This window comes from Babylonia areolata, chromosome 13 (assembly GCF_041734735.1).
Source record: "Babylonia areolata isolate BAREFJ2019XMU chromosome 13, ASM4173473v1, whole genome shotgun sequence".
NCBI classification, from domain to species: Eukaryota; Metazoa; Mollusca; class Gastropoda; order Neogastropoda; family Buccinidae; genus Babylonia; species Babylonia areolata.
Window position 1 is genome coordinate 37,791,067 of NC_134888.1, and position 23,631 is coordinate 37,814,697.

At 42.3% G+C, this 23,631-nt stretch overlaps 1 protein-coding gene across 3 annotated transcripts; it reads left to right on the forward strand.

The window, feature by feature from the left end:
- Positions 1 to 6,135: 6,135 nt before the first annotated feature.
- LOC143289251 (uncharacterized) lies at positions 6,136 to 21,883 on the forward strand. 3 transcript variants are annotated; one of them, XR_013056229.1, is made up of 10 exons: positions 6,136 to 6,271; positions 7,987 to 8,165; positions 8,857 to 9,097; positions 10,433 to 10,848; positions 11,773 to 11,939; positions 12,952 to 13,032; positions 13,616 to 13,934; positions 15,181 to 15,243; positions 16,185 to 21,011; positions 21,046 to 21,883. XR_013056229.1 is itself a non-coding variant. In XM_076598232.1 (9 exons), the coding sequence occupies exons 1-9, from the start codon at positions 6,232 to 6,234 to the stop codon at positions 16,257 to 16,259; spliced, it is 1,581 nt and encodes a 526-aa protein (XP_076454347.1). In that variant the 5' UTR covers positions 6,136 to 6,231; the 3' UTR covers positions 16,260 to 21,883. The 3 variants fall into 3 exon arrangements, 1 of the variants encoding a protein (XP_076454347.1); XR_013056230.1 differs by having other exon boundaries at positions 16,185 to 20,649; positions 20,687 to 21,883; XM_076598232.1 differs by having other exon boundaries at positions 16,185 to 21,883.
- The last annotated feature ends 1,748 nt before the right edge of the window (positions 21,884 to 23,631 follow it).

The window sequence follows — 23,631 nt, forward strand, 5'->3', positions numbered from 1 at the left end:
CATAGTCGGGAGGGCCGCCAGTGAGCCCAGTCCTCGCCGTCAGCCGCTGTTAATCTCAAGTTCCCCGGCCAAAACTTTAAGTCAACTGACGGGAAGACTGACGGGCCAGTCCGGGCCTTTCAGTGGATCTCCTTTTAACTTCACCAGCCGGTCACGTCACCTGAGTGGTGTGAGGAAAATCGGAGTAAAGTACGTGCCTTTCCCGAGGACGCAACACGAAATTTTAAATTAAAAAACAAACAAACCAACAACTAATAACATTTCAACAGTGAACCTGCTAAGGTGCGCCGGCACACCCCTACAGGTCGCGATAATGCCATAATCTTGGCGACAGCGATGTACTCAACAGATACTGATACGATGCCAAAACTGACGGGGCCTCGAACTCTGATCACTGGTGATCACTAGATCAGGAGGCCATTCTCTAACCGACCAGTAGTTTGCCACGGCGCTTCAACTTCAGTATCACTATGGCCGGGAACAATTAATAATATTTCCTCTGCTCTTCAGTGCTGCTTAGTGCACGTGTCAAATAAAAAGTTTATTACAAGACTTTTTTTTTTATTATGTGTTGTGTGGTGACTATCTCAGTTCAGTTTCAAAGCTAGTTCTTTGTCTGATGACTGACTGGTGGTAGTTAATGGTGTGTGTGTGTGTGTGTGTGTGTGTGTGTGTGTGCGTGCGTGCGTGCGTGCGCGCGCGCGCGCGCAAAATATTGTATTATACTACTCTTTTTGTCCCAACAAATTTCTCTGTGTAAAATTCGGGCTGCTCTCTGCCCCCAGGGGGAGAGCGTCGCTACACAGAGCACCACCCTTTTTTCCTGCCTACAATTTTATTTGTGTTCCTATCGAATGGAATTTTTTCTACAGAACCCTTTTGTTATGGAAAGAAGGGAAGTATACTGTAATGTTATCAATGGACAGGTAGGAATGACAATGGAAAGAAGGGAAGTATAGTGTAATGTTATCAATGGACAGGTAGGAATGACAATGGAAAGAAGGGAAGTATACTGTAATGTTATCAATGGACATGTAGGAATGACAATGGAAAGAAGGGAAGTATAGTGTAATGTTATCAATGGACAGGTAGGAATGACAATGGAAAGGAGGGAAGTATACTGTAATGTTATCAATGGACAGGTAGGAATGACAATGGAAAGAAGGGAAGTATAGTGTAATGTTATCAATGGACAGGTAGGAATGACAATGGAAAGGAGGGGAGTATACTGTAATGTTATCAATGGACAGGTAGGAATGACAATGGAAAGAAGGGAAGTATAGTGTAATGTTATCAATGGACAGGTAGGAATGACAATGGAAAGAAGGGAAGTATAGTGTAATGTTATCAATGGACAGGTAGGAATGACAATGGAAAGAAGGGAAGTATAGTGTAATGTTATCAATGGACAGGTAGGAATGACAATGGAAAGGAGGGGAGTATACTGTAATGTTATCAATGGACAGGTAGGAATGACAATGGAAAGAAGGGAAGTATAGTGTAATGTTATCAATGGACAGGTAGGAATGACAAAAGAAATTGTCATGTGAAAGGCGACTCTGGCGACAACGAAAAAAAGAAAAGAAAAAAAAGAAGATTGTACTGGTTTTTATAAGTTATCCTTGTAGTAATACGTACTTTCACACAATGTTTCCGACAAGAAAAAAAGAAGAAGAAGAAGAAAAAAAGAAGAAGATTGTATTGGTTTTTATAAGTTATCCTTGTAGCATTACGTACTTTCACACAATGTTTCCTTAATGTCTTAATTCCCACCGGTGGCTGTGTCCTTTTTGTCTTTGGTTTCACCGTCTTCGTCCCAGAGTACCCGGCCTGTGTTTTAATTCCTTTTCCATTTCTCTGTATTAGTATCCATCTCTTTCTCCGTCTCCCTTTTAATTGTCCTTGTCTCCCATATGCCAGTCTCTACAGGCTTCATATCTATACTGATGTGTTTCTTCCCTGTCTTCTCTGTCCATGTACACTGTTTCTGCCTCCCGTTCTCTTCACTAGTTTTTTCCGTCGTCCCTGTCTTAACTGATCCCCCCTTTTTCTCTGGGTACTCTATATCTCTGTAATCCTGTGTCTGAATCCGTCTCATTATATTTGTTGTGTTTTTTTGTTTTTTTTTTTTTTTTTTTTTTTTTTATCACAACAGATTTCTTTGTGTGAAATTCGGGCTGCTCTCCCCAGGGAGAACGCGTCGCTATACTACAGCGCCACCCATTTTTTTGTTTTTTGTTGTTGCTTTTTGTATTTTTTCCTGCGTGCAGTTTTATTTGTTTTTCCTATCGAAGTGGATTTTTCTACAGAATTTTGCCAGGAACAACCTTTTTGTTGCGTGGGTTCTTTTACGTGCACTAGGTGCATGCTGCACACGGGACCTCGGTTTATCGTCTCATCCGAATGACTAGCGTCCAGCTGACCACCACTCAAGGTCTTGTGGAGAGGGAGAAAATATCGGCGGCTGAGCCGTGATTCGAACCAGCGCGCTCAGATTCTCTCGTTTCCTAGGCGGACGCGTTACCTCTAGGCCATCGCTCCATTTGCTTCCCCCTGTCTCCACAGGCCCCATTTGTGTCCCTTACTCTCTCTCTTCCATATCAGTCTCCACCTCTCCCATTCTCTTTCTCACCCCCCCCCCCCCCCCCCCCCCTTCCCCCCTTGTCTTCATCAGCCAGTTTGACTTGTTTCACCGTCTCCACTGCATGTCTAAATGTCCACGTCACTTTCGACCGTGTTTGTCTTTCGACGTTAGTTATCTTTGTGCGTGTCCCCTGTCTTAGTCCCCCTTGCATCCGTCTTTCCCCTGTGTCTGTCAATATGTGTACGAATTGCTTGTTGTGTACGATTTCTTTGTTTCCGTCAAGTTTCTTATATCCTCAGTGTCTCCGAAGTCTCTGTACGCCTAGCTTTGTCCCCCCTTTCCCCCAGTATAACGTCAGTCCCCGTCCCTGCCGTCCGGGTTTGTGTATATCCTGTCATCCCTGTCTCGATATGTCTCCCGCCTCTTTTCCCGACGGCTCCCTTTATTCACCTCAGTTTTTTCAGGTGTGCATGTGCACAGTAAGAGCATTCTACTATTTTTCATATTTGGAGGCGTCCATGATTCGAACCCACAACTTTCTGATTGCGAGCTCGGCACTCAACCATGAGCTAAGCCACGCAGACATCTGAAGAGTACAATAAAAAAAAAATTATATCTTCATAAACTGTGCTCAAAACTTGCATTCACTAAAACCGTGCCTTTTTTCAGGACAAAGAAAAACGGCCCCCGGAGAAAACATGAGCGGTGAAGAAATATGGTAAAAACGAGAACTGAAGTAGAAGAGGGAGGGAGAGAGGGTTAGATAAACAATTGAATCGGAGGAAGAGGAAGAAGAGATAAATGACGACGAGGAGAAGGAGAAAGAAAAGAATGATCGAGAGAGCTTGATCTCCATGCAGGTGGACACGTCGGACCGAGAAGAAGGCCATGCAGTGGGGAGTGGGGATGGAGAGGGGATAAAGATATAGATAAAAAAAAAAGAAGTAAATAGTTTAAAGATTGATAGAAAAGAAACGGGAATGAGAGAAAGAAAATAATATCCGAGGTCATGGTGATTTATGGGGCATATACTCACCCCCCGCGCCCCCTCAGCCCTCTCCCACTCGAAAGGGAGCAAACCAAGGTAGTGTCACTTTTGCTCCTTTTTTTTTTTTTTCGATAGCATCCCCTGTGTGCACGTAGCTGGACCATCCACTGATGCATGGATTCTCCATCTCGATCTTTCTTTGAAACTGAACACACGCACTGACGCACACACACACACATTCTCTCTCTCTCTCTCTCTCTCTCTCTCTCTCTCTCTCTCTCTCTCCTCTCCGGCTCTCTCTCTCTTCAAGTTCTCTACATGTTCCATGTAATATGAGGTTAGCTATTCGTTAGTTGATATCAGTGTTTTATTCTCTCTCTCTCGCTCTCTTTCTCTCTCTCTGAGTCTCCCTCTGTCTGTCTGTCTGTCTCTCTCGTCAAGTTCACCTGTAACATTTTTATTCTCATACTATTTTATATGTTGAATTATGCCTTCCTTTGGCAATGAGCACCCCCGCCCCTGTTATTGCTATGCAGTGTATTTTTTTATATTTTTTATTAGACTTACTGTTTTATATTCACATTAGTATAGTATTTTTAACATACACAATGTATGCTTATGTGTGTGCAAGTGTGCGTCTTGTGTGCGGGCGGAGAGAGAGCGGAGAGAGAGATTGAGAGAGAGAGAGAGAGAGAGTATGTGTGTGTGTGTGTGTGTGTGTGTGTGTGTGTGTGTGTGTGTGTGTGTGTGTGTGTGTGTTATTTTTACCATGCTTATGTCATTACGTAGTATAGTATTCGCATTCTATGACCTACGTAGCATTGTGTAGTGCCGGCATGCAATGACATATATAATCACAAACAGTTAAAAACAAACAAGAACAAAAAGTGCGATGGAAATATTCTTAACGCTATGTAATGGCCTGGCGCTTCTGACAACACATCACTGAGATATATATGCAGCTCTCTCTCTCTCTCTCTCTCTCTCTCTCTCTCTCTCTCTCTCTCCACACACACACACACACACACACACACACACACACACACACACACATTTATATATATATATAATGTCTATGGAGTTTCAGTAGCTCAAGGAGGCGTCACTGCGTTCGGACAAATCCATATACGCTACACCACATCTGCCAAGCAGATGCCTGACCAGCAGCGTAACCCAACGCGCTTAGTCAGGCCCTGAGGAAAAAAAAATATAGATAAGCTTACATAAATAAATAATAATTATGATATAAAAAAATGTAGTAGTAATGAAAAAAATAAAAATAAAAATAAATAAATAAATAAGACAACAATGATGATAAATAAGCAAATAAATGTAAAACATGAAGACACACATTCACACATACACCCACACATGCATAACAGATATGCACCAAACACGCAGTTTCACAGATATGAAAGCACAGTCAAATACATATAAACGTACATGAGCTCCAACACACACACACACACACACACACACACATTACCCTGCACCTCCTCTACCCCCCTCCTCCACACACTCATTTCTAGTCTATGTATCGCAGCTTCCACGGCACCACACACACACACACACACACACACACACACACACACACACACACACACACACACACACACAACACGCACACACACAGATGAACGCTTACTTGTACAAGCACACACACACACGCCCATATCTCCCACCCCCAACCCCACACACATATATACAAAGATAATTATATATATAATATATACGTTCCAATATCCTGTTGCTCCCACAGTGTAGGCATGCATACACTCACATACCTCATCCTCTACCCCACCTCCTCCCTGCACCCCTACCTCCCCCCTCACACACACACACACACACACACATGCACAGAACTCTCCTGACACTTGTGTACACTTACACTCTCACGCATGCACAAACGCACTCAAAAACATAGACCCACACATACACACAAACACACACATACACACACGCACAGAGTCTGCCACTGATTGGCCGCAAGAGGGATGGGAAAAGATCTCTGATGCCAAGAACGTGGCGTCTAGTGTGTTGCTCAGTCTATTTGGTTTGGAAAAGCCCACAGAGACTCTTCCGTTTTGAAGAAATTTGCGCAATGTTGGTTTGGAAATGATGCCGATATTTGTGCAAAGCATCGTGCTCTACCTTTCATGTTAGACTTACGGCCGCTCCCTCTCTCTGCTTTTATTTCTTTGAGGCGATCGATGGTGTGATGGCCTTGTACCTGTTCTTTTTGATATTCTTTGACTTTTCTGAGGATTTCCGATTTTCCCGTAGATGTAGGCCGCTCGTTGGCGTTGCGTTACCAGCAAGTCTGTCAGCTCGCTCATTTCCCTTAACTCCTGCTTGTCCCGGGCAGTATGACCATGTGAGTTTTTTAATCTGAAAGTTGCGCATTGCCTTATGCCACTCTGGGCTTCCCATTCCGTTTTCAATTTTCTGTATGAGGTAATGTCTATGGAACACATGTAAACTTACAGATTGATTTCGTGTATTTTCGGTTCGAAGATATGTGCGACCAATCTTTCATTGCTTTCGACTTCCGGCCAATCGAAGAACTGAGTGGATTGGAAGAAAGATTGCAAGCCAGGGACAGCATTTATTGAAACGTTTTTACGAATTGTAGCATTTGTGGCCCATTTTCAAAGAAAGGATGAAGTCTCAGCAAGTCAGCAGAGTGGATCTTTCTCTTGGTGAGTAGTGTGCGCGAGGACACTCAATGAAACCTGGAAAAACAAACCCCACCTGTTTATTTTTGTGCACGCATGTTTACCAACACTTTGTGATTTATGACCACTTTCAGGAACACTCAACATTTAAAACAAATCTTTACAGACATTGGGAAGAACAGTGCTTCCAGAGAACTGCATTGGAAGTTGCCCAAAATTTGTTTTTGCGGACTTTATCTCAACAAACAATATTTCAACATCTATTGATTTAATGATAAAAACATAAAAAAAACCCGCCGAGTAGGCGTAAGTCTCATCAAGCCTGTATAGTGCCAAACTGTTGTGATATGATATGTAGTTTAAGGTATTGTTATTTAAGTGATGCATGGTCAGCAGTGTGATGATGATTTAACTCTTCAGTGCCAAGTTTCTGTGTGACCCCCCCCCCCCCCCCCCCCCCCCCGCCCCCCTGCCAAATATTAGAAATGATGCTCTCAGTCACAGGCTTTGGTTCATGTCAAAACAACACAGTGGACTTGTGCACTTCAAACATGGTCAGGGGGCAAAGGTTAGTCATTGTTCTGTTAGCGTGGAAACTGGCTGCAGCTGTCAAGCTTTGTTACAATGTGAAAAATGGTCATATCAACATAACCCCACATGACCCCTCGATATTGACAAAAGTCACCTTTGGCAGTGCACTGTCTGGTCAACTAAAGTTGCCTATGGTGTTAAAAGAGTTTTTCAAAAATCATAACAAACACATCAGCTCCCACAGTGACTACAGTAAGGAAGAGAAGGTTGTAACTATATATAAGCTGAATCTTTGCAGTTTTTATTATGCATCATTGAAAATGAATGATTGAATGTTTCATTGACTGAATGAGACTGAGACTAGTGTGAAGGTGTGGAGCATATGTGTGATTCGTGCAAGTCTTTGCTGTTATGATATTATTTCAGTATTTGTATTTATTTAACAGGTGTAAAATATGTGCAGTCCATGCTGTGGTATATATTATGATTTAATATAAATTTTCACAGCCCATTTCTTGGAGTTCTTCTATGATCCGAAAAAAGACATGTGATTAAGTGATTTCAGAAATTGTGAAAATGTTGTTGAAGATAATGATTATGGTGGTTTAAAAAAATGAAGAAGAAAAGGATTGGATAGCATGAGAAGTGGAAAAAAACAAAACAAAACAAAATGATTTGCCTTTCTCACCCTTCTTCTACCTTACCATCTTCAGCTTGAATGTCTCATTTGGCATTGTTTCATTCAGAATCCAGAAGAGGGTAAAACCAATTTTTGTCTACTGGAGGTCTTCAGACTGGCTTATTTTGCCAAACATCTGATGCTAGCATCAGCAGAGTAGGTCTTCAAACTGGCTTTCACTAGTTTCAGTGAAAGTTTCACCAAGGACCTGAGAGCTGTGCACATTCAAATTCAAACCAAAGACCCCAGTGTTAGCTGTAGATCATCAAGTGATATACTATATAGTATTGATATGTTTTCAAATTTGCCCTTTCAATTGTTCATGTCATCACCTGTCACTAGTGTCAGCCTTTCTTTGCAAGTGTGACGGTACAACATTATGTACTGTATATATATTATATATGTCTGTTGGTGACTTTAACCAGATGATGCCAGATGTATGGGTGTGTGTGTGTGTGTGTGCGTGTGTGTGTGTGTGCGTGTGTGTGTGTGTGTGTGTGTGTGTGTGTGTGTGTACGGCCTTTTCCAGATGATATCATCAAGATGGATGGACTTGGTCAGCCACAAGAACAGAGCAAAGGGGGGAACAATCGAGGGCAAGGCAACCAGCGTGGCAAAGGTCAGGGTCAGAGAGGGTTCAGGATGTCAGGACAGCAAGGAGGAGGGGGCCCAGGGTTTAGCGGAGTGAGTCCCCTGAACAGAGGCAAGGTCAGTATGCAAACTTTTTGTTTTCCCCTTTTTGTACAAGGATTTATTCACATAGAACTTTTTCTCTTCAAGGTTCATCACATTCAGTTTGGACTGGGTGTTTGACTGTTAGCTTTAGACTTTGGAATGATGATGAAATTGAATAAGATTGAAATGAACATTGTCTGTGTGGAATTTTCAAATGCAAGATCGAAGCAGAATGTAAGCATGTAGGTTTTTGTTTGGTGTGTTCTAGTATGTTGTCAAAAAATCAAGCATGTTGTCAAGTGTGTGAGATGGCAGCATGTGCTACTGAAATATTTTTTTGCAGAAAACAGATAGGACACTGACAGCTGATCAGTTGCACGGGTCTGATTTGGGTTAAAAAAAAAAAAAGTTAACCAGTTATACGAGGCCAAAAATCATGCTTTGTTGAATGCTGATATTAGTGAAAAATATGTGACCATTTTTTGACAGTTTCAGTTTCACTGTCAGTTTCATCAAGGTGTTGCTTTCTAGACATGGATATGATAATGTGCCCTATTGGTCTGCTTTAGTTATGGGTCAGTTGATGCCAGTTTGTAATCTGAAACCAGAGGAGTACTTTCAACAATGCAGCATAGGGATGGATTACACCTTTTGGTTTCTTTGTGCAATTTGTTTTTGTATGGTTGTCAGTGACCAGTCCTGTCCCTTTCTTGACTTGTTGCAGGAGGTGTCAGGGGGCAGCACCATGAACAACAGACCACAGACTACAGGTGGGGGCGGTCAGCGGAACAACGGCCGGGCTTGGACCATGAAGCGTGGTGGACAGTGGGGAGGGTCAGCATTCTCAGGGGGCACAAACCGCACCCTCACACGCCAGATGAACAACAGGAACTATAACTCCAACCGACCTCAACACACCTCAGCACAGGGTGGCACACAGGGTGGCAATCAGCTGTACAACAGAGGTAAACTGGATCGCTTGATAAGGGGCAGTCAGTGAAACAGAAACAGTCACATTGTCCATTGTTCTGCAGAGGTATTGCTGCATTGTGTGGGTCATTTGGTACAGGAATAGACCATTGCACCACCATTGCACCCCTAAGATCATGTGATAAGGAATAATCAATTTTACTACGGAGGTAAGACAGGGTGGTGGATCACTTGATACATGAATAGTCCATTGTTATTGTTTTGTTTTTCTGTTGAAAATAAAACATATATTTACTTACATAATACTGATTTTTTTTCAGTGAATGTTAGCCTACTAGTGTGTGTGAAAGAGAGTAAGTTTAATAACAGCACATTTCTTTCAGAAAGTGCCACAAAATGATATGAAAAACAACAGTTTCATTGGAGTTGCATACAACCATCTATCAATCGTTGCATGAAACTGTTGTTTTTTTCTGTTTTAACATTTGCAAATATCTGGATATGAATTGCCCATCATCATTATTATCACCACCATCATCACAACATTATTGTCCATTTTATAATCACTATCAGTACAGATCACTGGAGTCCCCATCCTGCCTTTCATAAAGGTGGTCATCATGTTTTTCCCTTGCACCACCCAATGATGTGTCTTTTTTTTTTTTTTTTTTTAAGTAATGTATCTTCCACCTTCACCCTCTGTTCACTCCTTTGCACATTCCCTGTTTTCAACATCACTTCACTTCACATAGCACCACACACTGCTACCACACCATACCACATGACAGCATGCCACACCACGCTCAGCCATGCAGTGCTACACCATGCTGCATCACATAGCACAATGTAGTGCAACACAGTACAACACAGTGCAACACTACAAAAAAGGCAGTCACAACACAAACAACATAGGCTACTCAATAACATGATGCACAAGGTAGACAATATCACAATATATAAGACCAGCCCAGTGTTGATACACAGACAGTCACATGCCAGTGCAGAACACTTCAATCCTGTAGACAACATGCCAATACAAAAGACCAGCCAGTGCTGATACACAGACAGTCACATGCCAATGCAGAACACTTCAATCCTGTAGACAACATGCCAATACAAAAGACCAGCCAGTGTTGATACACAGACAGTCAAATGCCAGTGCAGAACACTTCAATCCTGTAGACAACATGCCAATACAAAAGACCAGCCCAGTGTTGATACACAGACAGTCACATACCAATGCAGAACACTTCAATCCTGTAGACAACATGCCAATACAAAAGACCAGCCCAGTGTTGATACACAGACAGTCACATTCCAGTGCAGAACCTTCAAGTCTGTGTTAACTGTGGTAGCTGCTGTGTGCACAGGTCGGGCTGGCCCCCAGCTCAACAGACGGGGCAAGATGTCCACTGTGACTGGCCCCAGGCAGGGCCAGGGAGGCATCGCTTCAAACTTTCGCCATGCAGGCATTGGGCATGATCAGAGTCAGGGGCAAGGAGGAGGAGGAGGTATAGGTCAAGATACCTTACGGATCACAGTGGCTCAGACCAGTCTGCAGAATGTTAGAGGTCAACGTCCAGTGGACCAGAGCAGTCTGTCGAATGTCAGAGGTCAGCGTCCGAGTCATCAGGGAGTGAAGCAAATCACGTTTGATGAGAAACGTCGCATGGCCATGCAGGCATTGAGGGAAGCGAGGAAGACCATTGCTCAGCTTGATCAACAGGCTGCACGCCAGCAGGTTGTCAACAGTCGACGTGGCATTACGTCTCAACCATCAGGACAGGTATATGTGCGTGTCTATGGTTATTTAATGTCTTTGTTTAACTGAGAATGTATTGTGTATGTGAATAATGATCAATGTGATTTTCAGAGTTCTGTTATGAATTGTAAACACTGATGGCAGCATCTTATCTAATGCATTGTTTACTTTTATGTATACTGTGTAAATTTAAGTTGTGGTGGTGGTGGGATCACAATAGCCTCATTGGTAATTTCCTTTCAGATTATCTTCATTTTCACTCTTTGATTGGACTTGGTTGAAAAGTCACTTGAGATGGAGCTGTAGCCAGTGAAAGTCTCAGAAATATTGCTGAGGACTGTGGGAGGTTGATTTGGTGCTGGCATGACTATCATTTTTACAGTGTGGTGGTGTTGTGTTGTCAAAAGGTTGGTTTCATGATGTTTTCTAGGGCCAGCCAAAGTGATGGTGCTATGGTATGGTGTAGCTGTGTTGTCAAATGGTTGGTTTCATGATGTTTTCTAGGGCCAGCCAAAGTGATGTTGCTATGGTATGGTGTAGCTGTGTTGTCAAATGGTTGGTTTCATGATGTTTTCTAGGGCCAGCCAAAGTGATGGTGCTATGGTATGGTGTAGCTGTGTTGTCAAATGGTTGGTTTCATGATGTTCTCTAGGGCCAGCCAAAGTGATGTTGCTATGGTATGGTGTAGCTGTGTTGTCAAAAGGTTGGTTTCATGATGTTCTCTAGGGCCAGCCAAAGTGATGGTGCTATGGTATGGTGTAGCTGTGTTGTCAAATGGTTGGTTTCATGATGTTTTCTAGGGCCAGCCAAAGTGATGGTGCTATGGTATGGTGTAGCTGTGTTGTCAAATGGTTGGTTTCATGATGTTTTCTAGGGCCAGCCAAAGTGATGGTGCTATGGTATGGTGTAGCTGTGTTGTCAAAAGGTTGGTTTCATGATGTTTTCTAGGGCCCAGGCCAGTTGTATCAGAGCCAGGGAGATGGCCGCTACACCAGCTCCCTCCCTCTAGCCTTGGATTCCTCCCCGAGTTCCTCCTCTGACAGCGAGCTGCCAGGCCGACAGATCACTTCCTTCAATCTGCCCAGTGCCAGTGCTTGCCTGCCTGGACACAAAAGGTAATTTCTCATCTTCTGCTTTGTCACTGCATGGCTCCTTCTCCTTAACTGATGATGAATGTGGTATTTATAACATAAATGATGTGTTTTTAATTTTTCTGTGTTTGCATGACCCTTTGATGAAAGTTCTCATGGTTCATTTTATCAGTTTCAAGGAGGCGTCGATGCATTCAGTCTGATACACATCTGCTTAAAATAAAAAAGATTTGTGGAGAGCAGATTGATTCAGCATGTTGGTCAAGCTTTTGGAGCCAATTGAATGTTGCAGGAGAGAGAAGGGTTGGGGAAACATTAACATTGAGACGTCAACTCTGTATTGGGGAATCTAAAACAAATAACGTATAGATACAACATACAAAATTGCAACTGTTCATACTAACGCACATGCCAGCTCACAGCCTCCAGATCTTGTCTTCACAGAATATTGCAATTCAGCTCTGTCTCTGATTTTCATCTACAACAACTGTTAGTGGATATCTGCCTCTATCTAACCCTTCTTTCCCATTCCCCATGTCTTCTCTCTTGCTTTCTTTTTTTTTTTCTACCCATCTGTGCATGTTTGTGTGTATTGTGTTTATATGTGTGTTCACACATGTCCATGTACTCATCTGGCAGCCTGCCTTCATCAAAAGGACCTTCCCTACGATAGTTGACTTCATCAAGTTTTTGCGCCTTATACATATTATTATTAGTAGCAGTAGTTCTTTTTTTTTAATGTATTTATCTATTATTATTATTTTATTTTATTTTATTTTAGTTATTTATTTATTTTTTCTCAAGGCCTGACTCAGCGCGTTGTGTTACGTTGCTGGTCAGGCATTTGCTTGGCAGATGTGGTGTAGCGTATATGGATTTGTCCGAACGCAGTGACGCCTCCTTGAGCTACTGAAACTGAAACTGAAACCCTGCGAAGACCTATTTTCATTGACATTTTTAAGGTCATAGAGTACAAGATAGGTTGTGTTGTGTTGTAAGGTTTTCAAGACGTTCATGTCTTTGTTTTGACCGACAGATGGCAACAGAAGAGCTCAGAGAGAGACCACTTTGACAGCACTTTGACAATCAGCATTGACAACTCCGCCCCCTTCGTCAGGTACTGTCCATTTCTTTCATGGCCACAATCCATACCCTTTGTGTGTGTGTGTGTGTGTGTGTGTGTGTTTGAGGCATGTTCTGTATGTTCTATTGGTGTTCAAACATTTGTGTCACATTCAGGATCATGCTGTGTTCACACATGTGGATATGCTGTCAGTCATGTTTGACTTGATGACGCTGTGTTCACACTCAGATCTGTTGTGTGTGCTGTTTTCCTCTGCCTTCCATCATGCAGGTTGGATCATGCTGTGCTGAGGCTCAAATAGGATGTTTTTTGTTTTGTCCCCCTCTCCACTCTCTTACAGACAGTGTGCTCTGTGCCAGGTCTGCCCACTCTACTTCTGATCTCTTGATGATGGTTATGGATTTTACATTTTTTCTCTGATTGTGATATTGGACAGGGTGATAACAGGGGGCTTGGGGGAGCCCAGGAACCCAAAGCTAACCCTGTACTTCTATATCTCCAAAATCATACATTGCTGTGTCTCAGCTCCACACCCCACCCTTCTTTCCTCACATGCAAGGTCTGCCCCCACAGATAAAAAAAAAAAAAAAAAAAATCCCTCTGTGTCTCCTTGCAGTCACTCAGACTTTCCACCAGCCCCAGGGAGCCCCAGATGCCCATCTCCCCATCGCTCCCACAGTGCTCCCCACCATGGCCGACAGCTGTGGTCACAGGCATCTCCAGACAGGAGACGGCAGCATTCCCAGCAGCCCAGCAGTCGTCATAGTGACGACCATCACCAACAGTACCAGCATCCGAGCTTGGCCAACAGGCGACACAGCGACAGCCGTCCATCTCATTTCCTGGCCCCGCCCCAGGAAGATGGCGCAGAGAGGGACATTGAGGGTCTGGACATGAGAAGGGGCGCCACTCAGGGATTCTCACGACAGCTGGCTGTGAGTTGTTTCTCCATTTCTTCTTCACTACCAAGCAAAAGTTTGAGGAAGGAGAGGGGGTGGTGATGGTGTTGGGGGAGATGGATGGAAATGTGTGTGTGTGTGAGAGAGCAAAGGAGATGGGTTTTTTTTAATATGTCTTTGATGTGGTTGGTGTTATTTGACCATGGCTGATAAGTGTGTGGTCAGTGTTGTGTGACAGGTGTGTGGTTAATGTGGTGTGTAGTGATGTGTACAGTGTGATGTGTATTGCTGTGAAGTGGTGTGTTGAGCTGTGGAGTTGTGTGTTGAGCTGTGAAAAGGTGTGTGTTGGGCTGTGAAGTGGTGTGTAGTGCTTTGAAGTGGTGTTTATAGTTATGAAGTGGTGTGTAGTGCTGTGAAGTAGTGTGTAGTGTTGTGAAGTGGTGTGTAGTGCTGTGAAGTAGTGTGTAGTGCTGTGAAGAAGTGTGTAGTGTTGTGAAGTGGTGTGTAGTGCTGTGAAGTAGTGTGTAGTGCTGTGAAGAAGTGTGTAGTGTTGTGAAGTGGTGTGTAGTGCTGTGAAGTGGTGTGTTGAACTGTGAAATGGTGTGTAGTGTTGTGAAATGGTATGTAGTGCTATGAAGTAGTGTGTAGTGCTATGAAGTAGTGTGTAGTGTTGTGAAGTAGTGTAATGCTGTGAAGTAGTTTGTAGTGTTGCGAAGTAGTGTGAAGTGTTGTGAAGTAGTGTGTAGTGTTGTGAAGTTGTGTGTAGTGCTGTGAAGTGGTGTGATGAACTGTGAAGTGGTGTGTAGTGTTGTGAAGTTGTGTGTAGTGCTGTGAAATGGTGTGATGAACTGTGAAGTGGTGTGTAGTATTGTGAAATGGTGTGTAGTGCTGTGAAGTGGTGTGATGAGCTGTGAAGTGGTGTGATGAACTGTTAAGTGGTGTGTAGTGCTGTGAAGTGGTGTGTAGTGCTGTGAAATGGTGTGTAGTGCTGTGAAGTGGTGTGATGAGGTGTGAAGTGGTGTGATGAGCTGTGAAGTGGTGTGTAGTGCTGTGAAATGGTGTGTAGTGCTGTGAAGTAGTGTGTAGTGTTGTGAAATGGTGTGTAGTGCTGTGAAGTGGTGTGAAGTGGTGTGTAGTGCTGTGAAGTTGTGTGTAGTGCTGTGAAGTGGTGTGTAGTGCTGTGAAGTGGTGTGTAGTGCTGTGAAGTGGTGTGTAGTGCTGTGAAGTGGTATGTACTGCTGTGTATATAAAGTGGTTTATAGAGTGGTATAAACTGTTGCAGCAACTGAAGCCCACAGTGTCCATGAAGTACATGTTCCAGAAAAAATCCTTCAGCAGTGCCTCTGTAAGTGCTTCAGTGTGTGTGCTGGTTGTGTGTGTGTGTGTGTGTGTGTGTGTGTGTGTGTGTGTGTGTTTATACTGTTGTGTGTGTACACAGTTGCAACTGTTGTTTGTGTTGATCAAGATAATCATTATGTAACCACTGTGTGTTGTTCTGGGTAACTTACCATATGATGTTGCCATCATGTGTTGATGATATTGCACTGTATATATACATATTGTCACCACTTGTATTTCCCCTGTGAGGATGGATGCCAGGGGTTCTTTCTGTGTAAATAGTATCCCCACCTTGTTGGAAATGTGTGTTGGAAATGTTCTCTTTCCTATTGCTGTCTTTGTGTATAGCGTTTACTTTCTGTTGTCTCTTCCTTTCTTGTTTTGTGTGGTGCTGGTCCATTGACCAATTTTTTTTTTTTTTTTTTTTATAGTTTTTTTTTTTAATGAAAGTCTAGAACATTTTTGGGGGGTCCTTTTTGGACATGAGTTGATAATAGGCATTCTTACTATGTTGCATTCTTTATTGTGCCCATGGTGTGTGTTGGCTTTTTTATGCCTGTTATTGTGCGTAGTTTTATGTATTGTTTTATTATGTTTATGTTCAGGTTAATTGTTTTAATCTGTGGCGAAAAATTTATGGTATAGTCAGTGTCAGAGGCATGTCTTGGGTTTATATGCATGTATATGGATGTACTGTAAAGAAATTGTCCTTCTCAGGCTTTTATTTGTTTAATTTGATTATTATTATTTTTGTGTTTGTTGTTGTTCGAAAGGATAAATAATAACAGCTTTTCAGTACCGATGTAGTCCTGTGTGATCAGCTGCTACTTTAGCAACAACTACTAAAACTATTATTACTTCTGGTAATAATGGTAATTGTAATATGAATGTTCTGGCCAGTGATGTGTGTGTCAGTGTCATGTATATTGTGACTGCTGTGTGTTGCAGACTCCTGTCTCCTTGAACGATAGGTTCTCAGACCCAGCATCAGACGATCCAGCAGATCGAAAAGTTTTCATGTGAAATCTCCACCCAGTGACTTCATCAGCAGAAAGAGTGTCGTGTCATGGTGATCATCCGTCACGTCACAGGGACGTTAAGAGTCATGTGGTGACCAAGTCTCACTGCAGTGACTCAGTTGTGTTGTGCTTAACCTGCGGTGGTGCTTCTGTTCAGACTTTGGATCGTGCCATGGTGAATGAGATTTGTGATTGTGACCTCGGGTCTTACGATGACACTGTCTCCAGTGATGTCAAGATGGTATGTTGTGTAAGGTTGGGTCATATAGTGTCTGTCTGTCTGTCTGTGAACTGAAACAAGGTCGGAGCTGTGAATCTGCACCATAACATTCCTTCCTCTGAAGTAAAGGGCACATTACTTGAAGCCTGTCTGTCTTGGCATTATGCTCCTCAGTTATTCTGAAGGACTAACGACAACATAGAACCAGTCATTCCAGTCATTCTTGGTGCTTCCACACACAAACACACACACACACACACACACACACACACACACACACATGCATGCAAACACACACATGCACTTGCACACCAATGCATGCACACACACACATACACATGCATTATGGAAAAGGATCAAGCTGAACGCGTTTGTAGCAAATTCAGCAAAGACGTTGAATAGAAAACCTATTTCTAGCAAACATATAATATTTGAATGCCAGTATTTAAAAGCGTTTGCTTACTTTTCGCAGAGTTCTCTCTGATTCAAGATGTTAACTGATATTGTAAAGGGTTGCTACTCAGTCCAGTAGGACATTTTATTGTGGATGTTGAATAATATGTTTTGATATTAAAAACGACATTTCTGAAAGTTCATTGTTTTGATTATTAAGAAGACATTTCTTGTATTTTTTCATGTTAATTTTTCCCCCCATCATTTGCTTCTGTTCCATACCTTTCACCTTTTTCAAAACTCTGTCTCTGTTTCTCCCCTTCATTCTCACATATACACACCTATACAAGTTTACACACACATACATATGTATACAGCATTTTCCCATAACAACCCTTCCTTTTACCTCCACCCATACTTTCTCCCACGTCCTCCCTCCCCTAACCCTAGACTTACATTTGTACAGTTGTTTATTGATATTATTATGGGTTTTTTTTGTTTTTATCTGTCTAACACTACAGTAATATATGAAAAAAAATTGGAAAGATATAGAATTAAAGACTTGCACCCTACCCACACAACACACACACACACACACAACACACACACAAGGGAAGTCACCATGTCTAATAAAACAGGTATACAAAAGAACCCCCAATTTTGAAAGGTATTAAAAAAATAAAAAAAGTACTCAGTCGGTTCATTTAGCAAAGTGAAGTAACTGATGTCTTTGCATATGTATCAAGAAATGACCCGTCAGTTTGTGTGTACCTGCATGGCTGGAGGCTGAAAAGAAAGCTGAAAAGTGAAGCATCCTTTGCCTGATGCATAGTGCCCTCATCTGAAGTGGGAGGGGAAATTGGCTGCCCTTTTTTTTTTTTTTTTTTTTTTTTACCTTTTCTTATTTTTGTTGTTGTTGTCTTTCGTCATACGGTAATTCTTCAGTCATGTTGTGGTGAGTGTCAGTGAAACTTTGGTCCGGTGGTAATATTAATAGCTTTGACCCCTTAGGCCAGGTTGCATGAGGAGATCTTTGCAGCGCTAAGTTTGCTTAGCGTTGAGAATGTTCCTAAGTGTATGGAGTTTACCGTTGAGCTGGGAACATTCTTTTTGCTTAGCGTTAAGAATGTTCCTTTGTGTACGGATTGAGAGCGTTAAGAATGTTCCTTAGTGTATGGAATTTACCGTTGAGCTGGGAACATTCTTGACGTTAAGCGAACTTAGCACAGCTAAGTTCGCTCATGCAGCCCACCCTAGGGGCTTAAATTTGTGGACAGGTGTTATGTATGTGAAGGGGTGTGTGTGTGTGTGTTATGTATGGATGTGTGTTTGAGTGTGTGTGTGTGTATAATATAAATATCTGTGTTCATGGTGTGAGGGTGTGTGTATTGTGTGTGGGTGTGTGAGTGAGTGTATGCCTGTGTTTATGATGTGAAGGTGTGTGTATTGTGTGTGGATGTTTTTGAATGCATATATGTGCATGTTAATAGTGTGATGGTGTGTGTATTGTGTATGGATATGTGTGTGAGTGTACTTATATCTGTGTTTATGGTATAAAGGTGTGTATAAGGTATATGGATGTGTGTTTGAGTGTTTGTGTTCATGGTGTGAAAATTTGTATTGTGGACTGATGTGTGTTTGAACGTATACATAATATATGTAATCTATGTGTATGCTTCGTCTTTGCCAGTAGTGCCTTCTGAAAGTTTTCCGTTCCCTAAGATTTGAAGAATCTCCTGGCTGTGAATCATCTTTAATGTCTCAGTCTGCCTGTGAACAAGGGAGAGAGTAAAGACTAAATTAGTAAATAGAAGTGGGTTTCACAAGTGGTTGGACTGTCCCAAAGTTAGACAGGTTATCGTCTGTTGGTGGTCTGTGAGGTAACAGGCCAAACACCAAAATAAAATATTGAACAGTGATTTTTTTTTTTTTTTTTTTTGTTGGTCACCTTTTGTTTTCAGTGACTGTGGTATAAGTCTGTTATAAAGCATATAATATTCTGTATTAAAGCATAAATTATTACCAACATGGGATTCCTGGGGTCTTTTAGTAAATATATATATATAGCATCCCCACCGTCTGGTAAGTCTGTGCAAGAAATTTCCTTTTTTCAGGTGCTCTTTTTGTTTCTTTTTTCATTTTTCACTATTCCCCTTTATTTTTTCCAGCAAGCTTTGACGCTTTTTTTTCTCTTTTTATAACCATTTTGTGTTGTTTTTGTGTGTGTGTGGCTTTGAGTAATTTTTATCCTTTTGTTACAATTTTTTGTAATCTGGGGTTGGTCAACCTAGCAGAAGGGCTGATATCCTCAGGACAGCCTAGTATATTTACTGTACAGAGTTAAAAATGATATGCCATAAACTGTGTTGTTTTGCTGGATTTTTTTTTTCTTCCAAATTTTGTGTTTAAAGTGGTTGAATTTTTTTTTTTATCATGGGCAGTCCTGATAATGGCTCTGTGCAGTCGGCTGGACGAAAGCAAAAATGTCAAATGTCAAGCATGATTTATGCCCAGTGGCAGTTGTGCAGTTCTGGGTTTTTAACCTGTACATTTATTTATTTACTTTTTTTTTCTTTTTTTTAATCAAAAGCAGTTGGTGACAGTTTATGACTCAGGCTCTGACACAGCCCTGTTGAGAGCAGTGAGTGGGAAGGGGAGAGTGTGGAAGGGGAGAGTTGTTGGTTTTCAGTTTGCTTGCACTGTAAGTCAAAGTGCTTTTTAGTTTGAAAATGTACAAATGAGTCGGAGCTTTTCTTGTTGTTTTTTGTTGTTGTTTTTGTTGTATTTTTGCAAATGAAGGAATATTTTATTTTCCTGTTTTAGTTTTTGTTTGTTTTTCTTTTTTTTGTGTGTGTGTTTTTTTTTTTAATAGTACTAACTGTATCAAATGTTTCAGAAACAGGGTGTTTAGGCATGACATGTTTTGATTTCTCTTTTCTTTTAATCGAAGTCACAAAATGTACGAGTGGGTGTGGTGTGTGCGTGTGTTTTTGTAATGGATTAGTCCGCGTGAGAATTGGTGAGTATGGGAAGGAAGGGTTACCCGTCACCTGTGTCACACTGCCTTTGTTCTGTTTGTTGTCATCATCCTTTCCTCTCATCACAAGCTGCGGTCAGTGTGTCATGTTTTACATGTGTACCTGCCATGTGTCACCGTCTGCCTGTCTGGTGTCAGTCAGGACACAGTGTCACCATCTGGTGTCATGTCATGTCAGTCAGTGTGTCACCATCTGGTGTCAGTGGGTTATGTCAGTCAGTGTGCCTCTATCTGGTGTCAGTCATGACACAGTGTCACCATCTGGTGTCAGTCATGACACAGTGTCACCATCTGGTGTCAGTCATGACACAGTGTCACCATCTGGTGTTAAGTCATGACACAGCGTCACCATCTGGTGTCAGTCATGACAGTGTCACCATCTGGTGTCAGTCATGACACAGTGTCACCATCTGGTGTTAAGTCATGACACAGCATCACCATCTGGTGTTAAGTCATGACACAGCGTCACCATCTGGTGTTAAGTCATGACACAGTGTCAAAATATGGTGTCAGTTATGACACAGTGTCAAAATATGGTGTCAGTTATGACACAGTGTCAACATCTGGTGTCAGTCATGACACAGCGTCACCATCTGGTGTCAGTCATGACACAGCGTCGCCATCTGGTGTCAGTCATGACACAGTGTCAACATCTGGTGTCAGTGGGTCATGTCAGTCAGTGTGTCATCATTTGGTGTCAGTGGGTCATATCAGTGACTGTGTGACACCGTCTGGTGTCACTAGGTCATGTCAGTGACAGTGTCCCATCTGATGTTTGTAGGTTATGTCTGTGACAGTGTCCCTTTTGATGTTTGTGGGTCATGTCAGTCAGTGTGTCATCACCTGATGTCGTTAGGTCATATCAATGTGTGCCACCATCTGGTGTCATTGCATCATGTTAGTGACTGTTAGTATCAGTGGGTCATGTGTGTCACCATCTGGTGTCAGTGGGTAATGTCAGTGACTGTGTGTCACCATCTGGTGTCAGTGGGCCATGTTATTCTGTGTACAGTATTATGTATTATTCACTCTATCACCATCTGGTGGCAGTGGGTCATGTCATCTGGTGTCAGTCATGACACAGTGTCGCCATCTGGTGTCAGTGGGTCATGTCAGTGTGTTACCATCTGGTATCAGTAGGTCATGTCAGTCAGTGTGTCACCATCTGGTGTCAGTGGGTCATGTCAGTGTGTCACCATCTGGTATCAGTAGGTCATGTCAGTCAGTGTGTCACCATCTGGTGTCAGTGGATTATGTCAGTCAGTGTGTCACCATCTGGTGTCAGTGGGTCATGTCAGTCAGTGTGTCACCATCTGGTGTCAGTAGGTCATCAGTCAGTGTCATGTGTGTCACCATCTGGTGTCAGTGGGTCATGTCAGTGAGTGTGTCACCATCTGGTGTCAGTAGGTCATCAGTCAGTGTCATGTGTGTCACCATCTGGTGTCAGTGGGTCATGTCAGTGTGTCACCATCTGGTGTCAGTGGATTATGTCAGTCAGTGTGTCACCATCTGGTGTCAGTGTGTTATGTCAGTGTGTCACCATCTGGTGTCAGTGTGTCACCATTTGGTGTCATCATGTCATATCAGTCTGTGTGTCATGATCCGTTGTCAATAAGCCTTGTCAGTTACTGATCTGCAGTTAGTGTCAGATTTTGATGTCGGTGGATGAGACAGTGAACTCTTGTATGTATGCAGAAAGCAATTTTAATCACAGAGGTCAGAATTGACTGTAAGGGTCATGTTACTTTTGTAAACCTACTGATTTTTCACATCTCTCGAACTATTCCTTTCCTCTTATCTTTCAAGGTGTCATTGTAAAATGTATTGTTTCATACGAAAACTGTCTTGTATTGTGTGTGGGGCAGATTGTCACAAACACCTATGTTCTGTCAGTGTGTAATGTTGTTTATGGCAACATTTTCCTGTGTCATCTTCCGTGGATCTTTTATGAACAGAACCTCAGTAAATAAAAACTGCATTCTTTTCTCAGGCATTTGGTCAAGAGTGTTTGTGTGCGTTAGAAGGTGTGTGTGTGTGTGTGTGTGTGTGTGTGTGTGTGTGTGCGCGCGCGCTCTTCGTGAGAAATTACATCATGGTTTCATTATAACACACAAAGCTATTTAATCACATCAATCATCACATTTGCGAATTAAGCATGGCATAAAATGTTAATACGCAGAGGTGATATATCACAGACATTTAATGCTGTATCCACAAATCTTTTGTAACAATAAGAATAATAAAACAATAAATAAGATAATGATAATCATAAACTGGGCATTTCTATTGTCCTTTTCCAATGCCTTAAAGTGTATGACATGTAAAACAAAATAGAATGGACACCGAGATGAAATGTTAACACTCCTACCACACCACATCACATAGCCACACACACACACACACACACACATGCATGCATGCGTGCACACACACACCAACACACACACATGCACACATGCGCACACATGCATAAACACACATGCACACCCTGAAAGTAAAAAAATGAAACAGAACCAATATTGTCTGAATTTCTCCCTTGCTCTGAACTCTCCTTCCTCCTAACATTCATACCTGCCTGTCCTGTTTCTCCCACACCTTCACATACACAAATGAGGCCTCAAACCTCCTCCCCCCCCCCTCCCCCCCCCTGTCATCACATTCCCCCCACCCCCACCCCGACACACACAGTGATCCGTTCAACTCTTATTGTCCCAGTCCATACAAACATATGCTCTGATGAGCAATTTCCGTACACAAAAGCCATGCCTGTCAAAGCACTAGCTTCTTCAGCATTCATGCAGATCTGAAAAGAAAGCTGTACTTTACTGGGCTGTCTTTCACCTGGCAGGAAGTGTCCCACGAGGCCATGACTGATCACTTCTGGTTCAAATCCATTTGATGTGAGGATCAATGTCAGAGTGGTTCAGATCTCTGTGATGTATTTGTCAGTGACCATGAGTGATTCAGATCCCTGTGATGTAACTATCAATGACCATGACGTCAGAGTGGTTCAGATCCCTGTGATGTAACTATCAATGACCATGACGTCAGAGTGGTTCAGATCCCTGTGATGTAACTATCAATGACCATGACGTCAGAGTGGTTCAGATTCCTGTGATGTAACTATCAATGACCATGACGTCAGAGTGGTTCAGATCCCTGTGATGTAACTATCAATGACCATGACATCAGAGTGATTCAGATCCCTGTGATGTAACTATCAATGACCATGATGTCAGAGTGGTTCAGATCCCTGTGATGTAACTATCAATGACCATGACATCAGAGTGATTCAGATCCCTGTGATGTAACTATCAATGACCATGACGTCAGAGTGGTTCAGATTCCTGTGATGTAACTATCAATGACCATGACGTCAGAGTGGTTCAGATTCCTGTGATGTAACTATCAATGACCATGACGTCAGAGTGGTTCAGATTCCTGTGATGTAACTATCAATGATCATGACGTCAGAGTAGTTCAGATTCCTGTGATGTAACTATCAATGACCATGACGTCAGAGTGGTTCAGATTCCTGTGATGTAACTATCAATGACCATGACGTCAGAGTGGTTCAGATCCCTGTGATGTAACTATCAATGACCATGATGTCAGAGCGGTTCAGATCCCTGTGATGTAACTATCAATGACCATGACGTCAGAGTGGTTCAGATCCCTGTGATGTAACTATCAATGACCATGATGTCAGAGCGGTTCAGATCCCTG

Coding starts and splice junctions, on each gene's coding strand:
- LOC143289251 (XM_076598232.1), top strand. CDS start 6,232: ATGAAGTCTCAGCAAGTCAGCAGAGTGGATCTTTCTCTTG. Junction 8,166..8,856: donor GTCCCCTGAACAGAGGCAAG/GTCAGTATGCAA, acceptor GACTTGTTGCAG/GAGGTGTCAGGGGGCAGCAC. Junction 13,935..15,180: donor GATTCTCACGACAGCTGGCT/GTGAGTTGTTTC, acceptor AAACTGTTGCAG/CAACTGAAGCCCACAGTGTC.